This window comes from Grampus griseus, assembly GCF_964374135.1.
Source record: "Grampus griseus genome assembly, chromosome: 11".
Taxonomy (NCBI): domain Eukaryota; kingdom Metazoa; phylum Chordata; class Mammalia; order Artiodactyla; family Delphinidae; genus Grampus; species Grampus griseus.
In genome coordinates, this window is record NC_139005.1 from 51424965 (window position 1) to 51442269 (window position 17305).

General features: G+C 41.5%; 1 protein-coding gene across 3 annotated transcripts in view; it reads left to right on the forward strand.

The window, feature by feature from the left end:
• The window catches only part of TBC1D30 (TBC1 domain family member 30), a gene marked incomplete at its 5' end in the record, with an annotated part of 80813 nt that extends 71343 nt beyond the window's left edge, over window positions 1-9470 (forward strand). For 2 of the 3 annotated variants that reach the window (XM_082667000.1, XM_082667001.1), the window contains 4 exons: window positions 610-722; window positions 2514-2653; window positions 5055-5261; window positions 8490-9470. In XM_082667000.1, the coding sequence (XP_082523126.1) occupies window positions 610-722; window positions 2514-2653; window positions 5055-5261; window positions 8490-9277 (1248 nt within the window). In that variant the 3' untranslated portion in view covers window positions 9278-9470. The remainder of the gene's footprint in view (window positions 1-609; window positions 723-2513; window positions 2654-5054; window positions 5262-8489) is intronic. The other variant, XM_082667002.1, reaches the window with a different exon arrangement.
• Window positions 9471-17305: the final 7835 nt, after the last annotated feature.

The following is a 17305-nucleotide window of genomic DNA, read 5'->3' on the forward strand; positions in this document are numbered from 1 at the left end:
CCGGAGCCTGTGTTCCGCAACGGGAGAGGCCACAACAGTGAGAGGCCCGCGTACTGAAAAAAAAAAAAAAAAAAAAATAACAGTTAACAATTTTCACCTAGAACTGATTCACAGACATTTGAAAAGGTGGTATCTTTGGAGAAAGCTTGCAGGTGATCGCAAGATTGTCCCCCGGACATAATTGTATCTGGAAGGCTGACATTTGATGCCTATAACAATCATCAAGCAAAGCTTTGAGAAACGAGTGGTACCTATGAAGAAGATTGATGGGTTCACGGCGAAAGAAGTAATAGGGAGCTGGGAATTTCTGAATTAGCTCATCTATCAAATGAGCAAGAGAACGTCAGACTGTCCCCATTTGCCCACCCATGTTCACCAGTTGGCGTGCCCAGTCCCAGCTGGGTTGATCTGGGGACTAACTGTTGTTTTATCGGTATTCTTTTGTCTTTCTCTAAAACGATACTGAAGTATATTCTCTCCACCTGCTGTGTAAGGAGCAGTATCTACCTCTTCACACCCAAATCATAGAACTTTAATGTCTTTGCAGGATTGATAAGAGCTGTTTAAGGCCACCATTTCAGACTTGGCATTTTTGTTCTTGTTTTCCAGACTGTATATTCTATGGCTCCATTCCCTTTTCCACAGTTGGCAGAGCTGAGGGAAAAATACACCTACAACATTACACCATTCCCAGCCACAATTAAGCCCACCTCAGTTTCTGGGTAAGGTCCTTTTTTTTTTTTCTTCTTGTTTTCATGATGGAAGACTTAATACCTTAATTTGTTATTAATATTTGTTAAACCCCAGAAATACATTTGAAGTAGTTTGGTGCTTAAAATCTGAATATCTCTTTCCCAAAGGTTTTGATTTAAATTCCAGAGGGAGATTTTTGAAAGTGTACTTTCCACAGAAGGTTGGAACATAAACTGAAGGGATATTTAGCAACCCCACAACTTATTTAAAAATATCAAATATTAAAAATCTCAGTAATTAAAAAAGGGTAGAATCAAAGAAGTGTAGACAGATGAGCTAGTTTAAAATACTGTGGAGACCAGAAATTAACAAATATGTATACACACACACACACACACACACACACACAGGAATTTAATATATGAAAATGTAAATCAACACTGAAAAGATATACTATTTAGTAAATGGTGCTGGGCCAATGAGACTCAGTCTGGAAAGGAATAAAGTTAGAGTCATACTTTACACCATACATCAGGATAAACTCCATAGAGATGAGACAGTTAAATGGAAAAAACTGAAATAATAAGCAGAAGAAAATGTGGAAGGATGTCTTTAGTTCTTTGGAATTGGGAAGGCCTTAATAACTGACTCAAAAAAAACAATAAGGGATAAAAAATTAAGTACTTTAAAAATAATTTTCTGCATGACTAAAACCAAAACAGAGCAAAGGAAAACCTCCATAAGCAGACACAAAAATATTTGTGAAAAAATATTTGTAACTGATTCCTCTCATATATAAAGTTCTTAGAAGTCAATAAGAAAATGACCACCATCTGAAAAATGATGAAAGTATGGGAATAGGCAGTTTACATAAAAGGCAGCTTCACTTGGACTAAGAGAAATGCAGCTTAAAGCAAGATTGAGATTCTGTTTTTTTCACCTATCAGGTTGACAAAAATTCAAAAGGTTGATGTGCTCTCTGTTGATAAGGCTATAGGGAAACGGGCACTCTTACACTTTGCTCACGAGAGGTTAATTACCATGGGATTTGGGGCAGGCAATTTGACCGTATTTTCCCACATTACTATTGCATATATCCTTTGACCCAGCAATTCTACCTTTCTGAATTATCCAACAAATATATTTGTACACATGCAAAACACAGTAGGTATAAGGTTATTTATTGCAGTGTTGTTTATAATAGTTTAATATTGGAAACCACTTGAGTGTGCATCATTTAGCAGCCTGGTTCCATAACATGGGCTACATACATACAATACAGTGCACACATACAAACAATAATGTATACATACGGTACAGTGCAGACATACGAACAATAATGTATACATACAGTACAGTGCAGACATTAAGAAAAGGATGAGGAGGAAGCTCTCTGTGAATATGGAGAGATTTTTTTTTTAGGTGAATAAAAGCAAGGTGCAGAAGAGTGTACTTATATATAGCATGCTAATACTTATGAAAAAGAGGTGAAAAATGAGACTGTATAGTCATATTTGCTTATTTAACTGATAAGGAAGCTGAAGAGCACATCAGAAACTAGTAACAGTGGTCACCTGTGGGGATTAAGTGGGGCAAGAACAGGGTAGAAGTTGGACAGGGATGGGAGATGGACTTTATATATATATGTATAAATTATAAAAATATAATATATAATTATATAAATATATAAATATGTTATAGAAATTATAATCATGTATATACCTTATATATATGTCATTTAAGTCATGTGGCTATATTACTTATTTAAAAATAATACCACTTTTTGGAAAAATATTCCTTTTTCTTTTATGTTTTCCAAGACGACGTGGTAAGGTCAGAGACAGCGATGAAGAGAATGACCCAGATGATGAAGATGCTATTGCTAATGCAGTGGGGTGTCTCGGACCTTTTAGTGGGCTCCTGGCACCTGAACTGCAGAAGTACCAAAAGCAAGTTAAAGGTAAAGAGGTGGCATCTATTAGATACTCACAATGTGTTGGTTCACTATAGCAAGGGTAGTATTATTGTGTCCTATAAATGCCTGTTGTTTCCCGAACTGATTACCACTATTAAAGGTCTTTATTAAAAGTAACTTCTCTGTTACTTTATCATTTAGGAGGATCTCTCTGTTATGTGTTACATGCATAATACATATTTCTTTTTCTTTATGATTCGTTTTGCCTCCCACTCGTCTGATTTAAGTTTGTGTGCTCAGTTCCTTAGCACCGAGCCTGGCATATAATAGATGCTTACTACATTCTGTTTGAGTTAAATTGAATCCATTATAGACTGGCTTCTTTTCCACTATAGAAGTACTCCCTAAAGCCAAAATATTATGGTACCTCTACTTGAATTTCAGTGACCAGAAACTCATTATCTCATAAGGCATTCTGCTAATTCCTCTGCTTAGCCCAGCGTTTCTAGTTTTGAAGAGAGAAACTCCACTTACTAGTTCTATTAATAGTTCTTCTCTTCAGAACAAAATAGAACAAGTCTGCTCCCTCTTCTGCTGGATGTCTCCTTTGAATCTTGAGGACAGTCATCACGTCCCCCAAAAGTTTCTTCATGGTCCAAATTCAGAATTTCTCAAAGATATGTCTTCCAGAACTTTTAAAGTTCTATAAATTCACCTCTAAATGTCCTGCAGTTTGATAGTATCCCCCTTAAAAAGTGGTGCTCTGAATTGAATGTCATGCTATGTTTGTTTTTTTCTTGCAGAAAATAGATTGGACATTATTCATGTAATGAACTCTTTTGAAGCAGTTCGCGGTTCCCCCACTGTGATCTTTCTTATCTTTGGTGGCAGCTCTTCCTTTATGACATTTATTCTAGTTTGAAGACCATTCTCCGTGCTGAAAGAGGACAGAAACAAAAGATGTCAGGCACCTCTGCATTCTCTTTGCCATCTGCTAGCTTTATACTGCCTTCTCAAAGTCATGGGGCTATTTTCTTGTTTTTGTTCCTCTTGCTTAGAAGGCTTCCTTTTTGTTTGTCTGTTTGTTTTGTTGTTGTTTTGGTCGTGGTAGTTTTGAGTATGTTCTGCAAGCCTTAGCTTGTTTTGAGTTTTAACCTGCTTAATGTTCGGTTCATGTCATTTTGTGTGTGTGTTCTTGGTATGCACTCCCCTGTCATCTTTTTAAATGACTTAAAAAAATCTGAACTCAACAAGAGTTCTGTTGGTTTTGTAATGGTTTCTATCTCCTCTTTAGTTGCCTGAATTTTAGCTTTTGGTTTCTAGCTACGGGATCAATTAGTATTTTAACTCTAATGTTTTTGAATCTGCTTTCTGTCATCTGGGTCTACGTTCCATTTTTTTCCCCCCTGTTATTCTTTCTGTGCAATTATAGGCTCTGGGATGACATGGTCATTTTCTCCTAAATTTCATCCTTAGTCTTTCTTGTTGGTTTTACTTTAGTTAGATTAGAGGTCCTCTTTTAATTTTCTTCTCCTTAGAGAAGTATTTTCAATAAAAAAGAAAGTTTACCAGATGTTCGGTCTTTATCTGAATAACACTTTCAGCAGATGTTAGGATACTTGAAATCCCCTACTAATCTTTTTTCTTAAGCTTGTCCCCAGGCAAGTTTTACATATCGTGTTAGAAAAGCCTAATTTTATCCCCTGTTTACCTGTGTGGCATGTGAGTGTATTTTCACACAGTACTTATTTCTGTTTCTTGGAGGTAATCTCAAATTTATTTGAGGGATAAATCTACTAGTTGTTGGTGTTAACAGGAGCAGAAACCACGTCAGACATAACACACATAGTAGACAGTCAGGAAGTGCTTGTTAAATGAATAAAAACATTTCGTTTCTAGTGATACCATGATCTAAATTCTTGATAATCTTATAGAATGTCTTGCTGTTTTTAACTTAAGAAAAACTCACTTTTAATGACTGACTAAACCCTACAGTGTAAAATTTACAAATTTATAGTTGTGAGTCCTCGTGCAGTTAGTTATGTGGAACCTTGTAAATCCTCATGTGGTTATATGGAAATCTGTACCCTGACTTTAGAAAACTAGAGTGATATTTTTCTAAGGGAATTTTAGAAAATGACAGTGATTTTTTATCTGGAAACAGCGGACCTTATGTCCATATAATGAACAAAGGGGTCATAAAATCAAACAATGAACCCACACAGCTCGTTTCAGACTCACAGTTAGCCTAATAAGAAAATGCAGAAATGTTTTCAGGACCAAATAAAAACAAGTACTAGACAAATTCTAGTGTACATGTTTTTTATGGTTCAGAATTTCCTGGCGGTTAAGATACTACCCCAGGTTATATAGTGTAAGCAATTCCCAGTTAGTCCCGTTCTCCTCCTGTGATAGTGTCTCCTTGTCTCTATTCCTTGGAATATAGAGCCAAATGGGGACCAGAATCTGAGATCCAATAACATTGCGGAGCTGAGTCCAGGAGCGATCAACTCCTGCCGAAGTGAATACCATGCAGCTTTTAACAGTATGATGATGGAACGCATGACCACAGATATCAACGCGCTGAAGCAGCAATATTCTCGGATTAAAAAGAAGCAGCAGCAGCAGGTTCATCAGGTGTATATCAGGGCAGGTAATGTACTTCTTTGTTTGAGTCAATTTCAGCTCCCTGTCAACTTGTGAAAGGAAGACCAAGTATTCCCAGGATGTCCTGGGAATTACTGCTCACTCTGGCTCGGCATCCACCAACACAGCTGGCAGGAGACAATAACATCTTTATCTTCTCACTTTTTATTTTATCTTATCAGGCTCTAAATAAGAGAAAGGTCCCAAGGACCAGGCAATTGATGGTATTCAATACTTCTTTACTCTGTATGCTTGTGGAGAAGGCTTTACAAATGATTAGAATGTTGCAAAGCCATGCAGTCCTTGGATTTGAGACATTTGGGAGCTATTGCCTCTTAAATTTCAGGCATTTGGAAGTAGAATTTAGTCATCTGTATACTGGTAAATAATATTGCTACCAGTCATTTAGGTAGTAATGCAACAGATGTTGTGATCAGAGGAAACGGAAAAAGCCATTACTGTGCCTGCTGACTGTGGGTTAGCAGTGTCTTGGGAGTCTGCTGAGAAGAACACAATTGTACTGCAGTTGGAAATGCTCTTTTCCAAGGATTGTCAAGCTTCCTTTTTCCTTTAAATTCCCCAAATCCCAATGAACAGTCTGATTTATTGTTTAATATATGCTGATTTGGGAATTGGTTTGTCTTATTTTAAGCGAAATCCTAATGAAAATGATGCCGATCCAGGATTAACCAAGATGTAAATTTGACATGTTTTTAAGAGGCTTGTGAGCATGTGACTGATCTTGCAAAAAAACTGAATTTACCTTTCCCTTGTTGGGGAGGAGTAGGCAACTTCTTAAAGATGCTTACTTTATCCTGAATCATTAAAAAAGCAATCACAAAAGGAACTAACAACTCTAACACTTTAATTTTCAAAACATTGGCATATACATATCCTCATTTGTCCTCAAATCTATGAGAAAGGCAAGGACAGATATTCTTCTGTCCTTTTAAAAAATGAGGAAATGGTAATTCGGGAAGGCTGAGCAACTGTCTAGGATTATATAACTATAGTGAGTGGTCAGGCCAGGGCTAGAACCCCCATGTTCTGATTCTTTATGTAGTTCTTTTCCAACCACTTTCAGAAGCTTTAGGTGGAATGGTGAACAATTGCCACTGGGTACTAAATCAGCCCAGTGTCTGTACTCTAGTCAGGGGTCAGCAAACTATGGTCTGTAGGTCAAATTCTGCTCACTGCCTGTTTTTATAAATAAAGTTTTGTTGAAACACAGGCATGCCCATTTGTCTACATATTGTCTATGGCTGCTTTTGCACTACAGTGGCTAAAATATTTATAGTCTGGTCCTTTACAAGAAAAGTTTGCTGACCCCTACTCTAGATCCGGGTTTATGTGGTTATTTTTAGGGAGAGATTGCTGCTCAAGGGCAAAGTTTGAGAGCATTGTTTCTCAAACTTTAGTGTGAATACGCATCACTTGGGGATGTGTCAAAATGAGGAATCTGCTTCAGTAGCTGTGGGTGGGACTGAGATGATGCATTTCCAATAAGCCTCCAGGCGATGCCACTGCTGCTGGGTGGGGATTGCACTTTGAGTAGCGGGGGTTTTAGAGGAGATGGTGTAGGATAGGATCAGCAGCACAGGCAGACAGATTGAACTTGTGCTAGAGGCAAAAGTCCTCAGCTTCTGAGATTTAAAGAAAGGTGGTAAGGATGGTGGTTGAGGTACCAGCTTCCTAGGTTAGGGAGGACGGGAAGTTAAGGCTTTTCAGTCCTGATAGCTTCTGTTTGTATGGAGAAATTGGAGGAAAAGTTGTTTGCTTGGGAGTAAGTTGAAGGTTGGGTGGGAGCTTAAAGAAAGTAATGAAGATTTGGATCGGCCGTCGCAAGCAATGGGAGAGGGAAAGAAAGTTTGTTCAGCGGCATTGCGGACCTAACAGAAATAGGAAGTTATGAATTTAAGGGATATCAATCCACATGGCTGTGTGATTTCCCCCCACCCGCATCCCCACCCCCAGCAGCTATTAGCAGCTCCTGTTTTGGAAAGGAGAATGTGAATTGTGGATCTAGAGTGGAGTTTTGCCAGGCCTGTGTGATAAAGCCATAGGGATGCCTGGATGTGTGGTTATTGGTGAGGTGTGGTCCAAGGGATCCACCGTGCATCTAGCAGGGTAGGGGTGTAATTGAGCCGAGGAGACGGTGAGAGGTTATGAGAAGATTGAGGGATCAAGGAACGGAAATCTTTATGGTTTAGTACCAAGTATAGTTACATCGAGAGTCTGAGAGCTGGAAGAGTCAAAGAGAGGAATATGAGAGTTAAATATTTTTCACAAGAGGCAGATCCGAGTGATGAGGTTTAGGATGGAACTGGGCAGGTGGAGGATGGGTCAGTCACCGAGGCAGTAAAGTAACCGAGGTAGGTAAGAGGACATAGAGCGAAGAGGAAACAGGTGTCAAAATTTCAGTGAAGATTGGACTGTGACCAGAGGTAGGTAGATAGGAGCAGTCGAGAAGCACAGACGGGAGTTCAGCCACGTGACCTAGATATCAGGAGGAAGGCTGTTCACACAAAGGCGGCGGGGTCTGCTCTTGATACTTCTGCCTGCAGCTGTGGTCCCTGGGGCCATGAATGTTGAAGCTTCATTGGAAATAGGGGCTCGGTCAGCCGCAGGATGAGGACGGTAATACGGTTAACAGTGCCTTGCAGGAGAACACAGCTTTTGGTGCTTTCCTGTTTTCAATTTGCTTTCAAAGTCAATTGAGGACACAGGAGTGGAAGTAGAGCCAGGCACTGGATAGCTGTGATGTCACCGCATTTTTACCACCTTCTTATCACTTCTCTCATTCTGCTGTCTCTCAGTAATATGCAGTGTGTTGTTTTTCTACCTCTCAGAAGCTGACAGCTGGTAATCTATATGGTCATAGTGTTTGACCTATTATTTTAAAAAAAAATCCTCAAAGATTTCCTAGATACAAGACCTCCGAGGTTGCTTCTCAGACACAAGGCTCTCTGTAAAAAACATTAGGGAGGCTGGGCGGGTCAGAGTCTGTTCCTTTTTGTATCCTCAGCCGCTTGTCTCCTCCTCTTTGAAGAGGAGGGAATCCGTACCCCAGGCTCTAGGATCGAATTCAGTTTCTGCTGCCTTCAGTTACATGACTCTGCCAAGACCTGGGAAATATGTGGGCAGGGTCCGGGCACAACCTGTGTGTGACTCCTGTTCTGTGCTGGATGTCTTTCTCTGTGGTACCTTTCACACGACCTTTCAACATTTCTTTCAGACAAAGGGCCAGTGACCAGCATTCTCCCATCTCAGGTAAACAACTCTCCAGTTATAAACCACCTTCTTTTAGGAAAGAAGATGAAAATGTCAAACAGAGCTGCCAAGAATGCCGTCATCCACATCCCTGGTCACACAGGAGGCAAAGTATCTCCCGTCCCCTATGAAGACCTCAGGACCAAGCTCAATTCTCCATGGCGAACTCACATCCGGGTCCACAAAAAGAACACGGCGAGGACCAAGAGTCAGCTGGGCTGTGGGGACACCGTCGGGCTGATAGACGAGCAGAACGAGGGCTGCAAGACTCACAGTCTGGGGGCAGTGCAGGCATTTTCCTCCGATTGTGCGGGGGCAGCTCAAAGGGAAGGTGGCAGCTCTGATGGCGGCACTGGGAGGACCATCGAAGGGCAGTCTCCAGAGCCACTGTTTGGGGATGCTGATGCCGACGTGTCTGTGGTCCAGGTGAAGTTAGAAGCCTTGGAACTGAACGCAAGGGATGCTGCTGCTGAAACTGATCCCAAGGTGCACCTGCCCTGCCAGCAGCACCTCCCGGAGCCGCCAGACACACCTGGAGGAAACAAGGCCCCTGGCAAGTCTCCCCAAGGCAGCCACCCGAAAACTCCCATCTTTAGCCCCTTTCCCAGCGTCAAGCCACTGCGGAAGTCAGCCACTGCCAGGAATTTGGGATTATATGGTCCTACAGAAAGAACCCCAACCGTGCACTTTCCTTACATGAGCAGGAGCTTCAGCAAGTCCAGCGGTGGAAACAGTAGTACTAAGAAACGGTGACATCTTTCAGCAACTGTGTATCCACATTCACCTCTTCACGGTGGCAGAAGGGTTCCAGCTGGATGGCTCCAAGAGAGCTTCAGTTGTCCATTGAAAACGAAGAGATAGGTTCAGAGATGAGCAACGGTTCATAAAAATGGGAACTGGAAATTTTATAATGGGTGCTAGAATAGAGATGTCTTCAGATGATCGATACAGTGGGTTCTTGTGGCAAAATAAATATTGTGGTTTTAAAGTGTGAAGTTTTCCTAACTTTTCATTGTGAGCTGTTTAGAAAAGACTTTGTATCTAGGCTGTTAACCCCTCTTCCTTCCTCCTGTTCTGAGGGCCTTCAGGGTGCCTGTGACAACCCCCCCACCCAACCTTCCAGTTCTCTGGGTGTTATTAATACTCAAGCATGCACACACTAGCTTGCTAGAACAGAAACTGTAAAAAGAAAGTAAGTTCCTTAGTTGCAAAGAACTTCCCAATTTCCCTCTTCGTGCCCCCCTGGGGAGAATGTTTGTACGTGTGAGTTTTCCTTCAGTAGTTTCTTTCAGCCGGTCTCAAAACTGGGTTTTATTCTTGTGCTAAAATGCAGGAGAAAAATCTAGATAGCCTTTCTTTCACTTTCTATTTCTACCCACAAAAGGAAGAAAACCTTTATCTGTTGAAATGTAGCTTGATCATCAGCTGGAAGATCTTATGAAGAGGACACAAATGGGTTATGCCTTAAGCAATTGCTCTCAACAGCTGCTGACTCCACCGAGCTTTCCTCGAGCTTCGTGTTCGCTTCTTAAGCAGAGTTTTGGTCCTCGTTGGTGGGATGATCCATGGGCTCTATACAGAGCTTGTCTGGCCTCCACCATGCAGCTCATTTACCTATCAGTTCTCCACTGCAGATGCGAGGAGCCTCTGCTCAAAAGCCATGGCACCTGCAACTCTGTTACTTGAATTTTGTGCTTTTTTTAATGGGTGGGAGTACTTTGTTGAGTACTTTCTTACTTGAACACTGCCTTTCCCTGGAGAAGGCCCCAGTGCTTTCTAGCTCTGTCTCGCCCATTCCTCCCCAGAGACAGCACCTGTTATCTCCACCATGCAGATGGGAACTCTGAGCCACACAGAGGTGAAGTAGTACTTCAGATACTCAAGGTAAATACTCCCGATACTCAGTGTGACTCAGCCACATTGCCTCCAGTGCAATAGGTGGGTTTTATGCTCCGTGTACCCAGGTGCATTGGCTACATAGGTTCTAGAAACCAAGACTGGGAAGCTATTCACTGCACTCCCTCCTGACTCAAAGGACCTTTCTCCAGATGGTACAGAGTCCTGAGATGACATTTCATAAAACCAGCTTTGACCTTCTTATCCGAAAACGTAGTTCATTTAAAAAATGCTTCATGCAGCTGTCATTTTGGCTGGACAAAAGGCTCACTCCTCAATCCCCTTCTCCCACCAACGTTAGAAGATAGACTTGGCATTTTTATCCTCGTTCCCTGGAAGACCTCGGCTAGGCTTGCCGGCATTTTGATGAGGCAGTCAGTATTCATTGGAGCTAATTGGATTGCTAATTCTGAAACCAAAGCTATAGTTTTAGAAAGAGTTTTTACTATGAGAGGCACTAATTTTTATAATAAAACAGAGAATGCGGCTGTGTGGGCTTTTTTGCACAGAAAACACAAGAATGATATATACAATGAGAAAAGTTATCCCTTTTGTGGTATTTTTACCCTCCAAAGAACTGAAGATGGAAAATATGACTAATAAGTTATTGCAGTTTGGGTCTTGCAGGAGAATTCTGTGCCATCTGAAGTTAGCATGCAGCTTCTTAAAAAGCAGCCGCTCCCACAGCCTGTGTCTTGGGAAGGGTGTAGGTGGAGAGTTGGGATTACTTCGCATACCACCCCCAGGACGAGACCCACTGCATTTTCCAAAGTTAGGGCAGTGATACGATTTTCTTCCATCTGCTGAACTTTACATTCCACCTTGTATTCTTTCCTCCTCCCCCTTCCCAAGTGAGTCAGAATAGTCATTTCCCCTTGAGGGATGTCTGACTTGAATAGAGAATTTTTCTTTTCTCTCTTGAGTCAGCTCCCAGCTCCCGGAGGGTCTGGGTCTGGGGAGGCGGGTGAGGCGGTGGAGGGCACTTACTGCAGTTCTTAGGCGTGTACCATCGCTGTCTGCCACCTGTCTTAGGGTTAGTAGCACATGCTGTATCTGTTTCCTGGGGTTGGTCTTCCTGAGAAAAGAATGGATGTGACGGCACACGGCTTGGGATAAGTATCTGTTGAATGAATGAATAAACTACTGAAAGGAAAATAGTCCTTTGAGGTAAAAATGACCTCATCAGGATTTCCAAACCTGACAGATTCCTGTCAAAGCACTCTGTCCTGTTAAAGTGCATGCGTTGTACCATGTAATCACCATGTGTATCGGTCAACTTGTGAGCTTTGCCTACTTTAGAAAATAAAGGATCTGTGGTAGCCTGTAGCACACAGCATGTACGAAGAGACCAGTATGGACTTTTATCTTCTTTGTATTGGACACTGTATGCCAGCACCAGTACTTACCAAGTAGCGGTTTCTTCATTTTTAGATATGTCTGTACCCCGTCGGCACTTAGGCCGGAGCCGACTCCTCATGTCTCTGCACCTCGGTTCTCTTACAAAAGCCTCCAGATACTTTAAACCTAGTTTGTAATGTCAACCTATGGGGCTGTAACTGTTTGGAATATTGTATTCCCTTTTTCAGTCTCTCTTGTTCTGAAGAACTGTACTGATTACAAAGATATATGCATAAAGATTCTCATTATTGTAGCTATTGTGACGTTGTTTATCTGAGCGCCTGCATAGAACGCTGTTGTGACCTTCCCCACCCCCTTCTCTTACCCTGTCAACTTTACCCCACCTTGGTCACGTGAACCAAGAGAACAGCCCAATAAACTCCATCTCCGCCAGTCTAATCACTGGGTTGCTGGGTGGCCTATGACCTGCCAAGAACTTGGCAAAATGGCGAGTTCCCAAATATGAGTAAAAGAGTTTATTCAGGAATGTGTGTGTGTGTGTGTGGAAGTATGTGTGTGTATAAAAATAACCTGTGGATCTGTCATTTTTCTTTGTTTTAATAAAATAGAACAATAAGAATGCCATTTAGCTTCCTGGTCTTATGGATTCTAGATAACGGAGAGCCGTGGTCAAGTGTACAGCCTGCCATCTCCCCTCATAAAATCTCCCTTTACTCTTTCTGAGCCACTTTATTTTTTTTTAACATCTTTATTGGAGTATAATTGCTTTACAATGGTGTGTTAGTTTCTGCCGTATAACAAAGTGGATCAGCTATACATATACATATGTTCCCATATCTCTTCCCTCTTGCGTCTCCCTGCCTCCCACCCTCCCTATCCCACCCCTCTAGGTGGTCACAGAGCACCGAGCTGATCTCCCTGTGCTATGCGGCTGCTTCCCACTAGCTATCTGTTTTACATTTGGTAGTGTATGTATGTCCATGCCACTCTCTCACTTCGTCCCAGCATACCCTTCCCCCTCCCCGTGTCCTCAGGTCCATTCTCTACGTCTGCGTCTTTGTTCCTGTCCTGCCCCTAGGTTCTTCAGACCATTTTTTTTTTTTTTAGATTCCATATATATGTGTCAGCATACGGTATTTGTTTTTCTCTTTCTGACTTGCTTCTCTCTGTATGACAGTCTCTAGGTCCATCCACCTCACTACAAATAGCTCAATTTTGTTTCTCTTTATGGCTGAGTAATATTCCATTGTATCCATGTGCCACATCTTCTTTATCCATTCATCTGTCGATGGACACTTAGGTTGCTTCCATGTCCTGCCTATTGTAAATAGAGCTGCTGAGCCACTTCTTTTTGCTACCTACAGCTGTCATTTGAGGCAGCATTTTAAATATATTAGTTTCCTAATTAGAAAAATGACGTGTTAAGAAAATCCGGAAAACAGAAAGAGCACGAGGAATCATTGGTATTCTGGTATGGGTCTCTCCACTATGTTTTTTTATGTGTGTTCGTGTATATACACACCACTATCTACAAAAAGATATACTGAGAAAACTAAGCTTTCTTTCCATTAAATGCTCTTTTACAGTATCATTTTCAGTAACTGTTATTTCATCATGTGTTTTTGCCAGAATTCACATAACCAGTGTCTCGTCCACGAGGTGTTTTTTTTTTTTTTAAATTGAAGTGTAGTTGATTTTCAATATTATGTTAGTTTCAGGTATATAGTAAAGTAATTTGGTTATACATATATGTATGTATAATTTTTTGGCTTCTTTTCCGTTATAGATTATTAAGAGATATTGAATATAGTTCCCTGTGCTGTACAGTAAATCCTTGTTGTTTATCTGTTTTATATATGGTAGTGTGTATCTCAAACAGGTATTTTTTGATTGTAGATAGTACTGGAGAGAACATCCTAATACTTATAACTTTGTACACAACCCTAAGAATTTTTTTAGGGTATGTTCCTCCAGGTGGAGTTGCAGGGTCAGAAAGTATGTGCATTTTTAAAACTTTATATTATGTATTGCCAAGTTGCCATCCTTGAAGATTGAACTTACTATATATACAAGCAGAATGCCTGTTTCTCTACACCTCCGGATGAGGCAGTAGTTTCTTTCTTTTTTTCCCTAGGACCTCCATCATTGATAGACGCAGTGATAATGGGCATTCATATCTCATTCCTGACTTTTAAGAAAACAATTAAGTAAGATGTTTCCTGAGATTCCTGGTAGGTATCTTTTTATCAGGTTAAGGAAAGTACCTTTTATTCTTTGCTCACTAAGAGATTTTTAAAAAATCAACAAATATTTAACTTTACCAGATGATCCCTAATTGCATCCTTTGAGAGGGAAGTGGTGCTTGAGATTTGGTATCTTTGAACTTGAGAAAATAGCCATTACCGGGTTTCATCGAAGCATATTAAGATATTTTAGAGTTGCAAGTGGTAGCAGTGAAAGTTTTATATGCAAATTTTCATTGCACTGTTAAATTTACTAGAGGAAATTTGGAAACAGTAGAAACAATGTAAACATCTGAGAATAGGGGTAATGGTTACATTAATTATGGAAGTGCAATGGCCCATAAGTGTTGGGGCCATTGAAATGGCAGTTCTCTCTTATCCACATGAGGCAGTTCAGATGAAAGTTTCAGTGAAGTCTGGAGTCATAGAATCACTAGGATACAGCTACGGATGGGAAGCCCTTACTGGATGATGGCTAAAGCAGAACTGTGCCGTGTAGCTCTTCCACAAAGGCAGCCTGGGCTCAATTAAATAGGGACCAAATGGGGACCCATAGACTCTGGGGGTTGGATCAGCTCCCATGAATTTCCTTGCTGCCTGTGTCCTGAATCTGAGTCTGCTTCTTTCCTGGTGCTCAGCTCTGATCAAACCCACTGACCTTTTTCAAAGTCACTCTCTATCCCATTCTCCTCATTCCTTCCAGCACAGGCAAGCCTTATCTGACTGCTATACCCTGCATCCCATGGGCCTCGAGAGTCTTCTGTTTAAGGTTAAAAAACCAGAAAGTTGACTGTTTCTTAATATTTGCATTCCTTCTATATATTCCTGTAGCACTTCTAGTTTTTCTTTAGGTGATGTTGATCCTCGGGGAGGAGGTGGATCAATTTCCCTAAGGGGCCAACAGCTTTCTGGGTGGGACTTAGCTGATATTTCAACCCAGGTGTCTCCCAACCCCTGGAGAGTTTAGAAATCTGTATTAAAACAAAATAAAGCAACAACAAAACAAAAAAACCTCCCCTAGAAATTTCGATACTGAACTAGATTTGACAACCGCTGGTCAGCCTATTTTAAATGTCCTTCAACTAGTCTCTCCCATCCTACCCCACCTCTCTGTTGCCGTGGCTACATACACATTGCTGCCAGAGTGATTCTTCTAAAATGAAAAACTGATCAGACCATTCCTCTGGACAAAATCCTTCAATCGGTTCCCATCTTCTGGAGTATAAAGGCTAAAACTCTTGTCTTAGTTTGATCTGGCCCGTAGTTTGATCTATCATCATCAGCAGAATAACATCAACCATTTGTTGAGATCCTATCTGCTAGGCACTATGCTAGCTCCTTTATATATGTTATCTCGCTGGCATATTCCTCCCAAGAACCCCACAAAGCATATTATTCCTGTATTAGAGATGATAAAAGTGGGGTGACTTGTTAAGTCCTTGACCACGTTTACCTCATGGCAAATAGCAGGGTCCTTATCCCTCTGACACGAGAGCTTAAGCTCTTTGCCCTGCACTGTCTGCACTGTGAGAACTTTGCATACAGCAACCTGAAATTCCCTGAAAGCTCCTTGCTCTCCCAACACCCTCGTAACTGTGTATTCATTAACCTCTGCCTAGAACACCCTCCTTGCTGCAGTCTGCCTGGGAAACACCCACCCATCCTTTTAGTTATATCACACACATCAATGGGGTCAGATCCAATCCCTGCCACTTTCCAATAGTATGATGTTGTGTAAGTTTCTTAACATCTGGGACCTTCTATCTCCACATCTGTACAAGGAGGATAATAATTTCAACCTCATAAGGTTTGTTGTGGGCTTCTGCTATTTTTGCTGCCTAGAATTAACTACCTTCCTTGGGCAACAGTGCCCTGGAGAGCTTTGTTTTCTAACTCTCTCCATGTAGTCTGGTGAAGTTGATGCCCCAGGAGCACAGGGACCAAGCCATTCAGCACTCTCCCTCTTCCCTGCTATGGTGTCTGACTCATGGTCAAGCACATGGGCAAAGAAACTCAATTCCTGGGCTCTTGTTCTGAACTCTTGGGGAAGCTGATTTGCTCGTTTTTTAGTGGATTTGAACCTAAAGGAAAAAGCCCAGGAGTTGCTGCCGGCAACCATCTTGTAACATCTCCCCATGAGAGGAGAGTTTCTTGGAGAAGTGAGTCAACACTGAACAAGCAGAGCTCAGAAACAGAAACCAGGCCCTTTTCATATCAGATGACCCCTGGATCAGGCCATACCTGAAGTTAAATTAATCTCTCTACACCATTTATTACATCAGCCAACATTCCAGTTTGGGGTTTTACCCTGTTTGGTTGGGTTTTCTGTCATTCATATTAAAAACCTGTCAATTGGAACAGGCATTTTATGAAGATTACAGGTTAAAAAGGCAAAATAGTGGTACAGTCAGTAAAAATTAGCTAATATTTTTAGTTTAGTGAGTCAAACCTCTCTTGAGCTCTGTTATTTTTGGGGGGCTCTGTCCTCCCCATCATAATAATAAATAGTGTAAGCTGGTGATAGAGTCAGGGAGAGTGGTTCTTGTTTTATGAAGAGGGTTCTTTCCTCCAGCCTTTGGATCTTCTTTGGCCTTGTATCTCCTTGTGGCAGAAGGACAAGTGACTCTGAGTATGAAACGATTTTCCACCAATCTTACCTATTGTTCCAGCCCCATCTGCATTCACAGCTGAGTCCTGTGAAGAGCAGAGAAACTATATGCAAAACATGGAAGGGTTGTTTTAACCGAATTCCATAAAATTTGGGGGTCCAACAGCGTATTTGTGGAATTGCTCTCACCGGCTATAATGGAAACAGGGCATTTCCCTTCCCTCCCTCAGGTGCTGATGCAGCTCTCTGACAGAGAAGGCTCTGGAGCAGCTCGGGTGGCATCTGATGGGAAGCAGCAGGGCTGGGTTGGGGAGTGGGCCTCTTGGGGAGCTGAGGCGTCCAGCAGAGTTGTAGGAGCACCTGCTGGGGAGCACACCTGTTTGGGGAAACAAGAGAAGCACCTCTTGAGGATTTCAAGAAAACCTTGCCCTGTGTTAAGAGGATAGGAAGACGTTATAGGCCCTACCTCAAAAGATGTATGTGAGAACAGTGGTTTGAGTTGTTGCTGTTACAGGGACCCTACCTGGATGAAAAATTTGCTGAGGTCTGTGAAAAGTCAGGTTACATGTAACTGTCACCTGATATACTCCACATATGTATATGCAACCAAACTAGCAGATGGTGAAAAGCTTAAAGTTTTTTTTTTTTTTGCACGTGGAACTATGGACCAGAGTT